This window comes from Acomys russatus, chromosome 4 (assembly GCF_903995435.1).
Source record: "Acomys russatus chromosome 4, mAcoRus1.1, whole genome shotgun sequence".
NCBI classification, from domain to species: Eukaryota; Metazoa; Chordata; class Mammalia; order Rodentia; family Muridae; genus Acomys; species Acomys russatus.
Window position 1 is genome coordinate 3,916,963 of NC_067140.1, and position 15,976 is coordinate 3,932,938.

General features: G+C 52.3%; 1 protein-coding gene across 1 annotated transcript; it reads right to left on the reverse strand.

Moving 5' to 3' along the window:
- Window positions 1-962: 962 nt before the first annotated feature.
- Window positions 963-10,857, reverse strand: E2f1 (E2F transcription factor 1). Its single transcript, XM_051143559.1, has 7 exons — window positions 10,603-10,857; window positions 5,267-5,357; window positions 4,742-4,961; window positions 3,928-4,080; window positions 2,322-2,436; window positions 2,027-2,243; window positions 963-1,931 (listed from the first exon to the last, which is right to left on the reverse strand). Exons 1-7 carry the CDS (start codon window positions 10,855-10,857, stop codon window positions 1,684-1,686), a joined length of 1,299 nt encoding a protein of 432 aa, XP_050999516.1. The 3' UTR covers window positions 963-1,683.
- Window positions 10,858-15,976: the final 5,119 nt, after the last annotated feature.

A 15,976-nucleotide genomic window follows, 5' to 3' on the forward strand; every position in this document is an offset into this window, starting at 1 on the left:
AGTGCCAGGGCTCCCATAGTAATTCCACTCAGCTTAATGCAAATCATACATTCTCAGTCATCCCTCCCTTCTCCCAGATCTCTGCCCCAGCACCTCTTCCAGAGAAACTCTCGGGTCTTCTCGCTTGCAAGGCAGGCCTGGAGGGAGGGAACCCATGCTGCAAACACGCACAGGTGTGCACAGACACATGCACACAGGAAAGCATATGACACAATTCAATGTGCTGCATCTTTACTAGTGCTCAGAAATGTCTGGGAGGCACACAGCAAGCTTTTTTATTTACTATTTGATTTTCCGAGACAGGGTCTCTCTGCGTAGCCAGGCTGGCTTCGAACTCACAGAGATCCACCTGCCTCTGCCTCCCAAGTGCTGGGATTAAAGGCTAGCAAGCTAACTCTTTAACACTCCCTTTCCTGCAGTTTTTTTTTCCTTTGTTTTTTAGAGACAGGGTTTCCCTGTCACCCAAGCTGTCCAGGACTCAGTTTGTAGAGCAGGCTGGCCTCGAACCCACAGCTACCCAGCTGCCTCTACCGGGATTAAAGGCTCCCTTTCCTGCACTTTAACATGAACACTTCCTACCAGTCGCTGGGTCAGTGTTCTTCGTCTCAAGGGGTTACAAAGCGAAAGGGAATTAATCAGATAGGAACAGGGATGCGCATCCCTCGACCCCCAGCCCTAACACCATCAACATATTTATTAAAATCAAAGCAGGAGGGAACAGAACTGTTAGGAAACAAATCAAAGTGCAGGCTGGAGGGTGGGGCAGAACAATGGAGGAGCACTCCAAGCACAGGAGGGACCCCACACCCATCCGTCCTGTCCACCCTGTCAGCGAAGGCTCTTAGTCACCCTTCTCATCTCAAACCCACAGGGATGCAGCCAGGGTGCTGGTACAACCTTCTAAAACGGGACTGTTTCTCCAACCCATCCATGGATGTGTCTCCTCCCCCCCCCCCCCCCGCCCCATCCCAATAAATAAACTGCTTGGGCCTCAGCTCCTTTCTGGGTAGGGCAAAAGAACAGCTAGGGGGCCCTGCCCTTGCTTCAGAGTATAGGAAGTTGGGGCATCAACCCCATACCCCTCCCATTCTTTGCTTATTCCCCAGGCTTGCCAGAGAGGCCTCGATAAATAAATAAACGCTCCATTAAAGCTTCTTCGATCGGAAAACCTTTAAGCAGTGAGTGCTCTTGCTGCCCTGCAAACCCGGCCAGCCAAGCTGCCCCGCCTGGCCTGGCTGACACAGGATTCCGGGAGCAGGCAGCTATCCTAGGCCTCATCACAGGGGCCCTGCAGCAAGGACACCAAAAGTGCAGTTAGAGCCCCATCCCACCCCAATGCGCACATGGATTATGAACACACACGGATGTGTTCACCTTCATTTCCCGACACACACACACACACACACACACACACACACACACACACACACACACACAGAAACACACTCTCTCACCCCAGGTACACAGTGCGCAGTATGGGGTGCATGCACACACACCATACAAAATCCTTCCCCTTTTGGTCTGCTCAGTGTGGCAGCAGCCAAACCCCAGAGCTGGAAGCCACTGGACAAAGGGTATGAATCATGCTTTTCCAACGAGGCAGGAAGGATGGCCCAGGGCAGGAGGCTCCCAAGCTGCAAACAGGGTGGGCATCTCCAGATGCGCTAGCTCTCTAGACTTCTGTCAGAAATCCAGAGGGGTCAGGTCCCCAAAGTCACAGTCAAAGAGATCTCTGATGCCCTCGCCCTCCTCAAGACCAAAGTGGTAGTCAAGGGCCTCGTGGGGTGGGGAGAGACTGATGAACTCTCCAGGGAGGAGACCAGTAAAGTCTTCTCGAGCATTTTCCAGAAGTGAGTCGGCAGCCACCAATGGTGACAAACGGTCTTCTTCCGTGGGAGCCCTCAGGTTGCCCATCCGGGACAATACTGGTTCTGGGGAAAGAAAGGTGGCATTATGGGACGGCACAGCAGGAAAGGGGCTGCCATGATTGCCCACCCAGAGGATACCAAACCCTGCCCCTGCTGACCTTGTTCCAGGCCTAGCAGGGATTGGCTAGGATCCAAGGCTGGGGATGTGGACGGAGGTGATGGTGGAGGCGCTGCAGCGCCAAGGTCAGCAGGCCTGTCTCCCCCAGGTGTCTCCTGGCATGGGGTCCTCCCAGGGCTGATCCCTGCTGCACTCTCCTCAGGGCACAGGAAAACATCGATGGGGCCTTGTTTGCTCTTAAGGGAGATCTGAAATGTCTGGGTGGAGACAACAGGCAAGGTAAACTGGGGCCCAGCCCACCCTGTCTCGGTCAGGCCTGAGGTCCAGAATCTCACCTCCGCAGATCCCACAGCTTGTAGTTGGGTCTCAGGAGGGGCCTTGATCACTATGACCATCTGTTCTGTAGGGTCCGCGATGCTACGAAGGTCCTGGCAGGTCACATAGGCTAGGGTTGGGGGAGTCAAGGACCACTTGACCTTTGAGGGCCACTGACTCAGCCCACACCTTTAGTCATTCCTATTTTTACTTCTTCATCCCAGGGCCTGGCACAAAGCAGGTGCTCAGAATCTCAATCCTAAACCTCAACTGCCACATCTGTAAAGTGAGACTATCTACCCATCTGATTCCAAACTAATAGCTGCCTATAGCAATTGCACATAAAATGCTCAACAGGTCTCCTGGCTTGGAGATCAAAGTTAATTTAACAACCCTGCAGTTAATTAATGGTCTTCACTAAAAAGACCCATTTTCTAATGAAGTTTTTGTGAACTAAAAATAGCCTTAACTTTGAAGCTACAATCAGAGCAAGGCTTGCTAGCACACATCTTTAATGGCAGAAGTCAGGAGGCAGAGGCAGGCAGATCTCTGTGAGGTTGGGGCCAGCCTAGTCTACAAAGGTAGTCCAGGACAACCAAAGCTGCACAGAGAAAACCCTGTCTCAGAAAAATAAAAAACAAAACAAACAAAAAAAAAAAGAAAATCCAAAAAGGAAGCTATAATCAGGCACTAAAACAGTGGTCAAAGGAAAGGTTTGTGATTACTGGCACTGGTTTTTCTTTGGTGACAGGGCCTGAGATTATTTTTGTTTTGAGACCACTATAGCCTTAGCTAGCCTTGAACATGTCCCTGGGATTATAAGCACACACCACCATATGAGGATTTTCCTGTTTTGTTGAGACAGAGTTCACTGTATAGCCCTGGCTAGCCTGAAAGTATGTAGACCACGCTGGCCTTGTAATAATGTGCGACACACACGTATCTAGTGACTTTGGAGGTCATCAGATGCACCAGTACTAGAATTACAAATCGCTGTGAGCCACCATGTGGATGCAGGAACTGAACTTGGGTCCTCTGCAAGAGCAACAGGTGCTCTTAACAGCTGAGCCCACTCTCCAGTGCTGGGCATTTCTTCTTCTTCTTTTTTAAAGATAGGGTTTCTCTGTGTAGCCTCGGCTGTCCTGGGTTCCCTTTGTAGACCAGACTGGCCTCCAACTCACAGTGATCCGCCAGCCTCTGCCTCCAGAGTGCTGGGATTAAAGGCGTGCGCCACCACAACCACTCCTGGGCTTCTTTTAAAATTTATTATTGATCATAAAACTTAATTTTTTGTCTGTGTGTGCACACACATGCTACAGGGGTATGTATGTGAATGTATATATGTAGACTGGAGGCAGCTTACAGGAGTCAGTTCCCTCCTTCCACTGGGGACTCAAACTCAGATGGTCATGACTAGCTAAAAGCACTTCTATTTATCAAGCCATTTGTCTACCCTTTTATTTTGATTTAAAACAAAACAAAACAAGGTAGCCCTGATTGTCCTGGAACTCGCTCTGTAGACCAGGCTGTACAATCCAGAGCTCCGGATAACCTGTATAGTCTTAGTGGTGTGGAGTCACCACTGGCCAAGCCTGCCTTCGAGCCCCCAGGCCAATGCAAGGATATCGCTGGGTGTCTGAGTCCTCGGAAAGCAGCTGCAGCTGCGTGGTACAGATGTGCATCAGGTGGTCCAGCTGCTGCTCGCTCTCTTGCAGCTGCTGTAGGTCCTGGGTCAGTCCTTCAAGCCGCTTACTGATGCCCACCATGGTGTGGCTGCCTCTGTGGGAAGCCATTGGAGAATGAGCAGTCCTTGAGCCCTCCATCCATCAAGACAGCCTGCTGCTGCCACTGCTCGGTAAGAAGTAGGCAAGTTCTTGCCTCTGTCTGGCTCTGCTCTCCAGCTAGTAAAATGCCTGATCTGAGCCAGGCATGGCGGCACACGCCTTTAATCCCAGCACTTGGGAGGCAGAGGCAGGTGGATAGCTGTGACTTTGAGGCCAGCCTGGTCTACAAAGCGAGTTCAGGACAGTCAAGGCTACAACAGAGAAACCCTGTCTCGAAAAAACCAAAAAAAAAAAAAAAAAGATCTTTAAAAAACAGAAACAAGGCAGATGTGCCCGAGCGGACACTAGGACATCTGGGGAGGCAGGGATAGATAAGGGAGAAGTGGCAACAAAACCAAAACACCCATAAGGCTGATCTCACTGATGACAGCAAAGGCTGGAATGGTGGTAGCACAGTGGTCCAAGAATAGGACACACTGGGAAGGGAACAGGAAGCCTTTAGCAAGGCGCGCGCACCTTGCTACACACACACACACACACAGGAAAGACAACTATCTTCAGAACTTGTGTTCCCAGCTGTTCGGAATGCAGGAAGCCACCACAGTGCATTTGGCTGGTCCGGGCGCTCCCTGCCCACCGGCCTGGTGATTACTTACAGCCACTGGATATGATTTTTAGACTTCTTGGCAATGAGCTGGATGCCCTCGAGAACATTGGTGATGTCATAGATGCGCCGCTTCTGTACCTTCAGCACCTCGGCTGCCCAGTTCAGGTCAACCACGCCGTCAGCCGAGCGGCTCAGCAGCTCCAAGAAGCGTTTGGTGGTCAGATTCAGCGACGTCTCATAGCGTGACTTCTCCCCCGGAGACTTCGCACCTGGGGGCAGGGGTTAGGCTAGGCAGGGCTCCACAAGCACTCAGCCTGTCTCCCTAGCAATGTAGAGTAACAAGATGAGGTGGGAGGCAGATGGCTGTTCCCCTTAGGCCAGGCACAGAGGCTCTGCGGCTGCCATCTACCAGCCGAAGCATTCCTCTTGTGGCTGAGGACCTCCCCACCTCCAAGGCCTGAGGAAGTCATGGTTGGCAGCCATTCCAGCTGCCTGCTAAGGGCCCCAGAGTCCACAAGCATCGCCCCACCCCCACCCCCCAAATCTGGGCCTACAATCTGGAATCAATGGGCACCTTTCCCTGGGTGGCGACCTCTGCCTCGGAAGGAACCGCTGCTGCCAGCCAGATACTGATGATCGGTCTCCAGATCCAGCCTCCGTTTCACCTGCAGCAGAAACACAAAAAGATGCCCAGTAACCAGGAGTGAGACCACAGAAGACTTAGCTAAGGGCTTAGTACCCCGATCCCAATCTTACTTTCTCTGATAGGATGTCTAGGTGTTGGAGCAGAGACAGATCCTAAGGGACACAGCACGGTGTTACTATCCTACCACACAAATCAGGCAAGTGCAAGGCTGAAGTTCTGAATTCAAATCTTAAGCTCAACATTACCTCCCTAGGGCTGCTGGTGGTTTTTAAATACATCAGCAAAGGAAAAAAAAAGTCACTGCTGTAATGTTAGAGATTAAAATGGAGGCCTTCCCAGTCTATAAATAAATGATGTGGGCCTTGTATATACTAACACCCAACATAACATTTAGTCTCCTCAATTATTATAAACACAAGGTCTCACTATTTAGCCCAGGCTGGCCCCAAACTCTGTAGCCAAAGATGAACCCAAATCCCTCATCTTCCTGCCTCTATCTTCCAAGTACTGGGCTTCCAAGCAGGAGTCACCAGGATTGCTACTTTTAACACTTCTCTCAAAGGTTAGGTGCTAACTCTCTCCCCTTAAGTGCAGGCTAGGCCTGATCACCGAGGCGGTGGAGCTTCCTCTGTGAGGTGGCAAGCTTTGTGCCATACCCTCAACAAATCCTAACAATAAGCCGGAATGGCAAAGAGCCGAGACGGAAACAAACCCAAAACCTTAGTCCTGCTGACTACAGCCAGGGAGCTTTCTGGCTGCCACAGGATTCCACCCAGGCAGCAGCTAAACCTCCCTCAAGTCCCGACCTACAGAGATTACACAAGCACTTTAAGCCGCCAAGGGAGGGCACCAGTCCCTTGGGCAAGTGCCGTCTCTAGTGTTTAACTCACTTACGCATCTGTAACCATGGCAGCAGCTGGTGCTCACCAACTGCTTTGTGCTCATCAATTTACTCCACCTTTTGGACTGGCAACACCATGATGGCTCCACTTCCCAGATTAAAGCAACCCACGTTCATGATCACAGTAGGAAGTAATAGGGACTCAATTCCTACTCAGGTCTGTCTGAGGAAGACCCCAAGCGGCTGATCTCCATGACCTCTGGCATAGGTTAGACACACAGAGAAGAAGAGGATCCTGAAAACCCAGATAGCTCAAGACACCCTGATTGGACCAGACTTGCTGTCCTCTCACCAGCTGCAGGCCTTTCTCAACTAAACACTTTCAACCTGGCCCACCACCTGTCACATCCATTGGCCAAGAACTCCACCCATAGCCATTATCACCCTCCCCCTGGACAGCCCAGCTGTCCCCACACCGGTCGCTCTGCCTCAGTCCTGCTTTCCAACAGCACTCCTCATGTGAACTGCTGACACGGCTCCTCCCAACTCTTGCCTCTAATCCTGTTTACTTCTTCTCACATCCTTAGCTCCCTCCAGTAGGACCCTTAACAATCACTTCAGAGAGCTGTTACTCTCTCTGTATTGCCTCAAACCTGGCCCTCTTATCCACCACAAATCACTGCAGATGTGTCTGTCCTCCCTGCCTACCCCCTCCACCTCAGAAGCGGTGTCACTGGACACTGGATCCAGCGAACTTCTGCATCCCCGGCTGCCACAGGCCTCAGTATCAGTCAACACGTGCTGACTGGAGTCCCTACCCTCTCATGCTGCTAACAACTCCTGGGCACCAAGGAACAGGACAGCACAAAAGGGTTGTATGCAGGGAGACACTGCCTGAGCTGTCCGTGTTGGAGCAGGGTTCCCCAGCAAACCCTTGCCTGACAGCAGGATCCAGGTGTCCACCTTGGGAAAGATCTGTAGCCAGAAAGAACTCCAAGACATGTACCCCAATAGACTGCTGACAGGGCAAGACCCCCACATACAAACTAGCCAGGAATGCCTTCTCCCCAGTACCCTGGCCATCCCCAAAGGCATACTTGAAAGTAAGGGTTCAAACTGATGCCCGTTTCTGTCGCTCATCTTTAGACAATAGCGCTGAGACCCTAAAAACCACAGGTGAAGATACTTCTAGTGCAAATAGCTGAATGATTGAAACACCCACCCACAGGAAGAGCACAAAATCTGTTTACACAGCACCTGGAACAGCATGTAGTCTCAGAAAGAGGCAGGCCCAGGCCAGCCTCTCAGACAACATGCTCTCACAGACACACAAGACCACTGTGACAGGCTAACACATACATGGTCCCTTCCTGGAGCATCTCAGGAGCTGTTCTCCAGTTTAGTTTCTAACACAGTGTTTCAGAAACCGGGATGCTTCTGTGAGAACCAGGGCAGACTGTACTGTTGCCTCCTTTGGGCAACGTGAATGTCACAAGAACGTGGATCAGTCTCAGGAAAACCCAGATCTCCTGATCTGTGTACCTCTACTCCCCCCCCCCCCCCCCGCCAGGACAGGGTTTCTCTGTGTAGCCCTGGCTGTTCTGGACTCACTTTGTAGACCAGGCTGGCCTCGAACTCACAGAGATCCACCTGCCTCTGCCTCCCGAGTGCTGGGATTAAAGGCGTGCACTGCCACCCGTATGTATATGAGTGCTCTATCTGCATGTACACCTGCAGAATGCCTTACATTCACCAAGGGTGACCACCTACCCAGGATTGCCCAGGACTTCCCCTGGTCTTAGCACTGAGGAATCCCTTTATTCCTAAGTCAGTACAATCAATCAGCCTGTATCACTTTTCACTACCCCATTGGCTTTCACAATCTCATCAAGGAGTTAAGGGCATCAGATCACATTCTCGATGGTTGTGAGCCACCATGTGGTTGCTGAGAATTGAACTCAGGACCTGTGGAAGAGCAGGCAGTGCTCTTAGCCTCTGAGCCATCTCTCTACTTCTTAAGTGCTGGTTACAAAGATGCCATCACACCTGGTTCACAGTGACTTTCAGAACTATTTTTAAAAGTTCTGGGACTGGCAGACCCCTTGCTCAATATGCATTAAATCCCAATAGCATTAAGTGGTCACAGTAAGGCATGCTTTCTACAGTAAATAAGTATTGTTATAATGGGAAAGCCCAGCTCTTGCTGTTGTTTTGTAAAAGGGTCCTTGTAGTGTAGGCTGGCTTTGAACTCAAGACTGTATCCTCATTCTTGCCTGCCTGAATTATAGGATGTAACAATGAACCAAGATAGGCTGTTGGTATTTTAATTTATTTTTATTTGTTTTAAATTAACTTCTTTTAAAAAAGAATTTGTGTGTCTGTATGAGTGTATGTTTACATGTGGACATGGGTACGCACGGAGGGCAAAAGACAACATCAAATCCCTTGAAGCTGGAGTTACAGGCATCTCTGACCTTAATGTGGGTGCCAGGATCCAAACGGCAATTGTCACAATAGAGCAGCAAGTGCTTTTAATGACTGATCCGTCTCTCCAGCCCAATTTACCTTTAAGGCTGGGGTTTCGATATCTAACATATCTAACCCTGGCTGGCCTTGAACTTGTGTCGCTCCTCCTATCTCTGCTCACCCCAGCTCCATAGGACACACACACACACACACTCACAACAGCCATGACAAGTAGAGGTAGGCAGGCAGGCAAGGAGGAATGTCTGAATTGCACAGAGCCCTGTACAGGGGAAGCACCCAAAAAGCGCTTCCTGGGTAGAAGCGAAGCCTGTACTTATTTCAAGGACTGCCCCCAAAAAATGCCAGAGCAAAGTCAGTAGAGGCCAAAATCCAGATTTGCATTCCTGGTCTTTGGCTCCAGGATAGTGTCAGCCTCTCCCAAGGAAATGTTTGCTGGCCCTTAAGTACCATGGGGGCAGGGATCCCTAACGCAGCGGGAACTCACTAACTCAACAACTTGAGTGAACTGAATGTTTGGTCAAATGCTGAATTCCAGGCCAAGGCCCTAGCTCCTAAAGGCACAGGCCCTTGGAGTTCACGGAAGGCAAGCCAGCTGACCCACCAACTACAAGCTGGCCTCCTCCCTGGGAGCAAAGACCATTAACAACCAGAAAACACCACTCCCTGGCTGAATTATTAGGGAAAGCTCCACCATTTCTGGGCCTCAGCCTCCCAATCTATGAGAAGGGTCAAAAAGTAAGGCAGCCAACAGGGTCACGTGGGGAAAGTGCTTAGCACTGAGCCCGACACACTAAACGTCCTCAAAACAACAGTGGTTGCTATTGTTATTATTATTAGCATCTTCGTGATTCCGGAAGGAAGGCAGCACTGGGCACTGCGCCAAGGGGGCTATGGGCCTTTCCCAAGATGCCTCAGGGACCAGCTGCCACCCACACCCCCAGCAGCAGTTGAACAGCTACGACGCCTGGTACTGGGCCTTGCCCCTCCCACTTCTCCAAGCCCCCCTGCTGAGAAGCCCGCTCCTGTCTGCTCCACCCCTACAATAAAGCTGATGGCCCACACCCTGAGCCGGCCCCTGCTTGGATCCGAGTTCCATCCTTCACAGGCTCAGCTGCCTTTTCTAGGCCCCCAGCCTAAACTGGTCTTGAGCTACTTGCTGCTTAGGATCAGGGAAGTCTTTATCCAGCGGATCTCCCTTCCACATCACCCCAGGAACTGGAGGCCCGTTCTCAGAGGCCCAGCCCACCCAGCTTTCCAGAGGCTCAGGGGTCTGCCTGCCTGATTAACAAAGTTCCATGGCAACCAGGGGCCTGAAGGATGGCAGATGGACGGACAGGCAGAGGAAGGGTTGCAGCAGCTGGCCCAGCACCCCGCCCCTGCAGAGAAGGCCTCCCAGTTAAGAGGCCTATCCCCAGAGGCCTGGAAGGCCAGCCCTACACCTGGCAGTCCAACAAGGAGCCGCTAGAGAGAGTCTCCCCAAGAGGTCTCCAACAGTCACCCTCCAACAAGTGACCGTGCGCACTACCTAGCCGTTAAGTCCTGCTCCAAGCCAGCAGACTTCAGTTCAAATCCCAGCCCCACCACCTGAAGCTGCATGAAGCACTTCCCTGTCAGGGCCTCAGTTCCTCCCTCCGGCATATGGGCACGTGACAACACCCAACTCCCAGCAGAACTGAGAGTCGTGGCCGACTCTAAGTGTGCCAAAAGCTGGGCGTGCACTAAGCAAGCACCAGCTGAATGCACGTGAGCCGTCATCATGAACGAGTCCGACTCTCTGGTGAGGAGGCTGAAGCCCAGAGCAAGGAAGGGGAAGCAAACAGGGACAGACATGCATTCGGTCAAAGCGCCCCGGGGCGGAGCCCGGAGGCCCAGCCCAGTCTCCGCGCCGCCCAGCGCTGCCTCCCGCCCCTCCCCCGCCCGCGCCTAGGGTCCGTACCGGCGGGCGGCCCAGAGCCGGACGCGGTGCACTAGGCGCGGGTCGGGGCGCCTGCGGCGTGGCGAAGAGCAACACGTCAGGATCGCGGGGGCCGGCGGGCGGCGCGGCAGGGCCGGCGGGGACCTGCGAGGCGCCGACATCGGGCGCGGTGGAGATGATGACGATCTGCGAGGAGTCGAGCAGCCGCAGCGCGCCCGCCCCGAGCAGGGCCTCCAGCGCCGGCGCGTGCTGGCCGCCCGCGGGGGCTACGGCCATGGCGCTCACGGCCCGCGTGGCCTGGGAGGCAGGCGGCGGCGGCGGCGCGGGCCCATGGCTGCAGGCCGCGGCGAGGGCTCGATCCCGCTCCGCCCCGGCCGCCGCTGCCTGCAAAGTCCGGGCCACTTTTACGCGCCAAATCCTTTTTGCCGCGAAAGAGCCACGCGCCGCCGAGCGCCCCCTCCATTGGCCAGCGGGCCTGTGACGGAGGAGGATCCGGTGGCGGACATTGGTTGCAGCGTGCGGGGCCGGCGACGCAGGGCGGGACCCGGGGCGGGACAGCCAATCCTGGGTCGGGGCGCGCGCAGGCTTTGTCTGGGCGGGGCCGGGCGCCTTCGCTGCCTTGCTCGGTGCCCTGCTGGAGGCGTGCGCATTGGGCCCCGCCCCCTTCACCTCCCACTCGGTGGGCGGCGGGGTCTAGCGAACGGAACAGACTTCGTACTGGGTTCTGCACGTCCAGCAGTCGCCGCATGCCACATTGACCCCTAGACTCTCAACCTGTGGCCTCCACCCCCTCAGCTTAGATTCCAGAAACTGCCTCTTCTGCATGCTCACGTCCAAAGCTCGACCACAGCCTGATACCCATATTCAGTTTACTCAGAGATCTGTGCTCTTCCCTATCGCTGTCACCCAGAAGCCAAACCCAAGAGGGGAGGCAGGAAATGGGTAGAGATGTGTGGCTTTGATCTCAGTCTCATTTTAGCTGAAATTCCTTCCGTAGCCAGCGCCCAGTTTGCGTCCGTTCATTTGCTCACTCCACACTGCCGCCTGTCTTTAGTCTCAGCACTTGGGTAGTGGAAGCCGGCACATCTTTAAGAGTTTAGGCCATCCAGGAAGATGCAGTGAAACCCTGTCTTGGAAAATCAGAAACGTCTGAGAGCCTGCTCAGTGCTCCATCCATCCTCAGCCCAGACCTTGACTCCTGACTTAGTGAAAAGGAAAAAAGGGAACAGACAGGCAGCAGATGCTTGCAATGTGAAGAGACCCGGCCATTAAAATATCTCCACGTTAGGACTCACGTAGGGCGGTGCAGGGGCAGTGACGGTGCATATGGACGTGCATTTAATCCTGGGGCCTGGGCTGTCTCCATCAGCATTTCTCATTGCTCAGGTCAGCCCATCTGACCAGTATTGTCCTCTCTGCTAGGCATTGTGCCAACACTAGGAACAAAGATGTGAAAGGTTTAACAAGACCCACAAGCTGCCCGTCCTTGCGAGCAGGGGTGACCACAAAAAGAAAGACAATACTATTCAGGTCCCCAAGTGTAGTGTATGCATTGCTTCCTCCAGGGAGCTGTCAAGCCAGGGTTACTTCCTCCATTGCCGCGCGGTACTCTATCGCTGTCTCAACTCTGACCACACACTCCGGGCTGGCTTAGCAGGGGCTTTCCGGGTATGAGAAAAACGGAGGTTGAGGGCAGAGATAAGCAAGGACGAAACAAGGAAGCCGTGATTTTCCTGCGCACACCTGTAAGCCCAGCAGCTAGATGCAAGAAGACTAGGCCATCAGTCTGGGCTACACGAGATCCTGTTTTAAAACAAGCAAATTGCAGCTCCCAAGAATGCCTTTCCGTTCCGTTTTGTGTGGAAAATGGGCACCTAGACCTTGCCTTGGCCATCTCAAGTTTTCATGAGGATAAAGACACAGGGGCTAGAAAGTATTCTGTAGACTACAGGGTGGTTTAGAAAGCAGCCAGAGTGTCTTTCCTCCCCACCCCCACCCCCCTCCTCAGGAACAGTTTGTGAAATTACTCATTGCAAATCCTGGAATGTGTCAGAACTGGGAAGGACCACAGAGAGTCCATGAGCCTCTTGCTGTACAGATGGGGAGATGAGGCCCGTTCAGGGATGGTGCTTGTGACAAAATATGGCCCGCATTGGATCCCCAGACCTGGGTCTGCCTGTCCCCACCCTAGGTGCTGCTCACCCTCCTCCACGCCACAGTAGAGAAGCTGAGGGCTGGATCTCATTCAGCAAAGCTAAGCCAGACACTGACGGAGGGTGAGAGAGGCTGGCACAGTCTCATCCCAGATGGGGAGTCTCCTTCCTCCTGGCTTGCCCAAGGGACCCATTAACAATGACACTCGCTTTTGTAAAGTCTTCTGCTACTCAATAGTCATTCAACAAACACTTACTGAGCATCTGTTATATATCAAGGATCAAGATGGTCCTGGAGGAGGAACATACTCTCCCATTTTATGATGATTAAACTGAATTTACCTAATAAGTTAAAAGGCTGTCCTACAGCTGGGTGTGGTGGCACACACCTTTAATCCCAGCACTCAGGAGGCAGAGGCAGGTGGATGACTGTGAGTTTGAGGCCAGCCAGGTCTACAAAGCGAGTCCAGGACAGCCAAGGCTACACACTGAGAGACCCTAGCTCCGAAAGCCAAACAAATAAATAAATAACAAAACTCAAGTACACGTCCGAGATGGCAGAGGTACCCTCTTTCCCACCAGCCCCCAAGCCCTGAGCAGCAGGAAGAATTCCCCACAGGAAAGTGAGTTGAGACAAGGGCTTTTGGAGCTGTTACTAAGTAGAGGGCAGCTGAAAAGGGTCAGAGAGATGAGCCTCCTGGTCCAGAGCCTGCAAGATCCCAATAAGGCTGTTCTCAGTGTCAGCAGTTCTCTTGAGGCTGACCAGCATCCAAAAACTAATCCCCCATCACTGGGCAGCCACTTCAATTGATGGTCTTCTTTCAACCTCATAGTTCCAGAAGCGAAGCTTCTTTATCTGCAGGATGCAGAAAGGAAGAGGCTCAGAGAGGGTCCCTCACAGCAAACTGAGGTGAGAACTTAGCCTGTTCCTCTCCAAAATCCAGGGCTGCCCTTGATATTTGCCATTCTCTGTTAATGTCCCAGGAACTAGAATTAGGATATAATGCAATATATATACACACACACATACACACGTATGTATGTATGTGTGTATGTATGTATGTATGTATGTATTAGGGTGGATTCTGGCTTGGCCAGTAGGTACCCATACCTACCACCATCTAGAACAACCTGATTGCTAAAGGAGCCCATGGAGATGGTAGCCCCTGGCTCTATATCCTCTCTCTGAAGACATCTTGCCTTTGGGGTTTTTATTTGTTTGTTTGTTTGTTGTTTGGTTGGTTCGGTTTTTTGGGGGGACAAGGTTTTTCTTGTAGTCCTGGCTGTCCTAGACTCACTTTGTAGACCAGGCTGGCCTCGAACTCACAAAGATCTGCTTGCCTTTGCTTCCAGAGTGCTGGGATTAAAGGTATGTGGCACCACGCCCAGCACTTTTGGTTCTTTCTGAGATACAGAATGGGCCAGGTGGTGATGGTGGTGGTGGTGGTAGCAGCAGCGGCAACGCACACCTTTAATCCCAGCACTTGGGAGGCAGAGGCAGGTGGTTCGCTGGGTTCAAGGCCAGCCGTGTCTACAGACTGAGTTCCAGGACAGCCAGGGCTACACAGAGAAACCCTGTCTCCACAAACAAAGATGCAGAACAGTATAGCAACAAGTGGCTAGACCTTACTTCATATACTCAAACAGGCATAAACAGGAAGCCTGGGCTGTGTGACCAAGGCGCGAAGGATATCCTTTGCACTGCACCCACTCATGCTATGGACATCTTCTGAACACCTAGTGTGTGTGTGTGTGTGTGTGTGTGTGTGTGTGTGACATTGTAGGAGCTGGGAAGCCATGAGCAAAACAGATGCATTTGTGACACCTGGAGCCTGCAAGCTAGTGCCAGACTGAACAATTACTTCCATGGACCTGCACAATACCCTCATTAAGAAGCTTGACAAGTGACAGAGATAATTTAAAGCTATTTATTCCTCACAAACCTCTTGTAAATATACATTCTTAGCTTGAAAAAAAAAACCAAACTCTAAGCATGAGTGTCCCTTCATTACGAGGAATTCATAATTGGAAGAAATGTCCCTATGGCGACTTCATATTATTAAGGGGCACAGAGACGTCCATTGTTGAGTCCTGGCAGAAGGCAGTGGGGAGTTTTCCATCTGCGACTCCTTGTTCCTCTTGAGTGATCCCATGACGCTACAGTGACTGGCAGTTTACTGTCCCTAGAGATGTTCTGTCACCATGCCAGCTCTGGTTGAGTGGGCCCCCTACCCACCAGAGAGGTGGTCTCACACAAAGGCAAGCCTTGCGAGGCAGGCAGACCCCAGCGCATCCTGGCTGGCTGATAAGGGCAGTGCCTTGCTTCTCGAAGGGCTGTGCTTGTCCCCGGCCTGGAATGTGGGGAGCAGTTCTAAGACAGGTGTCAGGGTCAGATGCAGAATCGGGAAGTAGAGTTTCTAGACTGGCTCATAGAGTGGTTTAATTTAAAAAGCCAAGCACCTGGCTTTCTGATAAAACCAGCAATGAAGTCTGGGGATGCAGCTCGCCTGGCATTCAACAAAGGCCCGAGGCCCATCCCCAGCTCTGCGTAAGACTGGTGTGGTGATGCACACTTGTAGTCCCAGCACTAGGCAGGTGGAAGCAGAAGGATCAGAAATATGAAGCCATCCTTGGCTATACAACAAGTTCAGGGATAGCCTGGGCTACATGAGACCCTGTCTCAAACAACAACAAAACACCTGCAATAGCTGGCAATACTTACCAGGCCACCACGGTGCTGAGCAGGACCTACTTGTGTTTCCTCCTGGCTTGCCTTGCTCCATGGCTGTGACCAAACTTGCCCTGCTGTTCCAGGTGAGTCTGCAACTCCTCATGCATAGTGCCTCGTGTGGCACAAAGGCAGGCCCAGGAAATGTCACAATACTATTGATATTGCTTGGGCACTGACTGGTTCCAGCACAGCTTCTCTCCTCTGCAGGTCATGAAGGATAAAGTACTAGGGAAAGTAGGCATATTCCTGGTGTCACTGTGTGGCTGTGGCCACCAGTCAGCCCATATGTTCAGTGGGATAAACTTCTGAGGGATGGTGCCTCTCTCAGAAGAGAGGGAAAGCCATACAGAGTGGCTTCACACCTGCCCTAATGCGGACCACATTGATGAGCTAGGAGAGTCTTAGAGCCAAAGACTCTGATTCTTCATCTGTAAGAGGGGAAAATAAGAGAATGATAACAATAATGTGTGTGATCGGACTGTGGCCATAGTGAATGAGCTGCCAAGTGCTG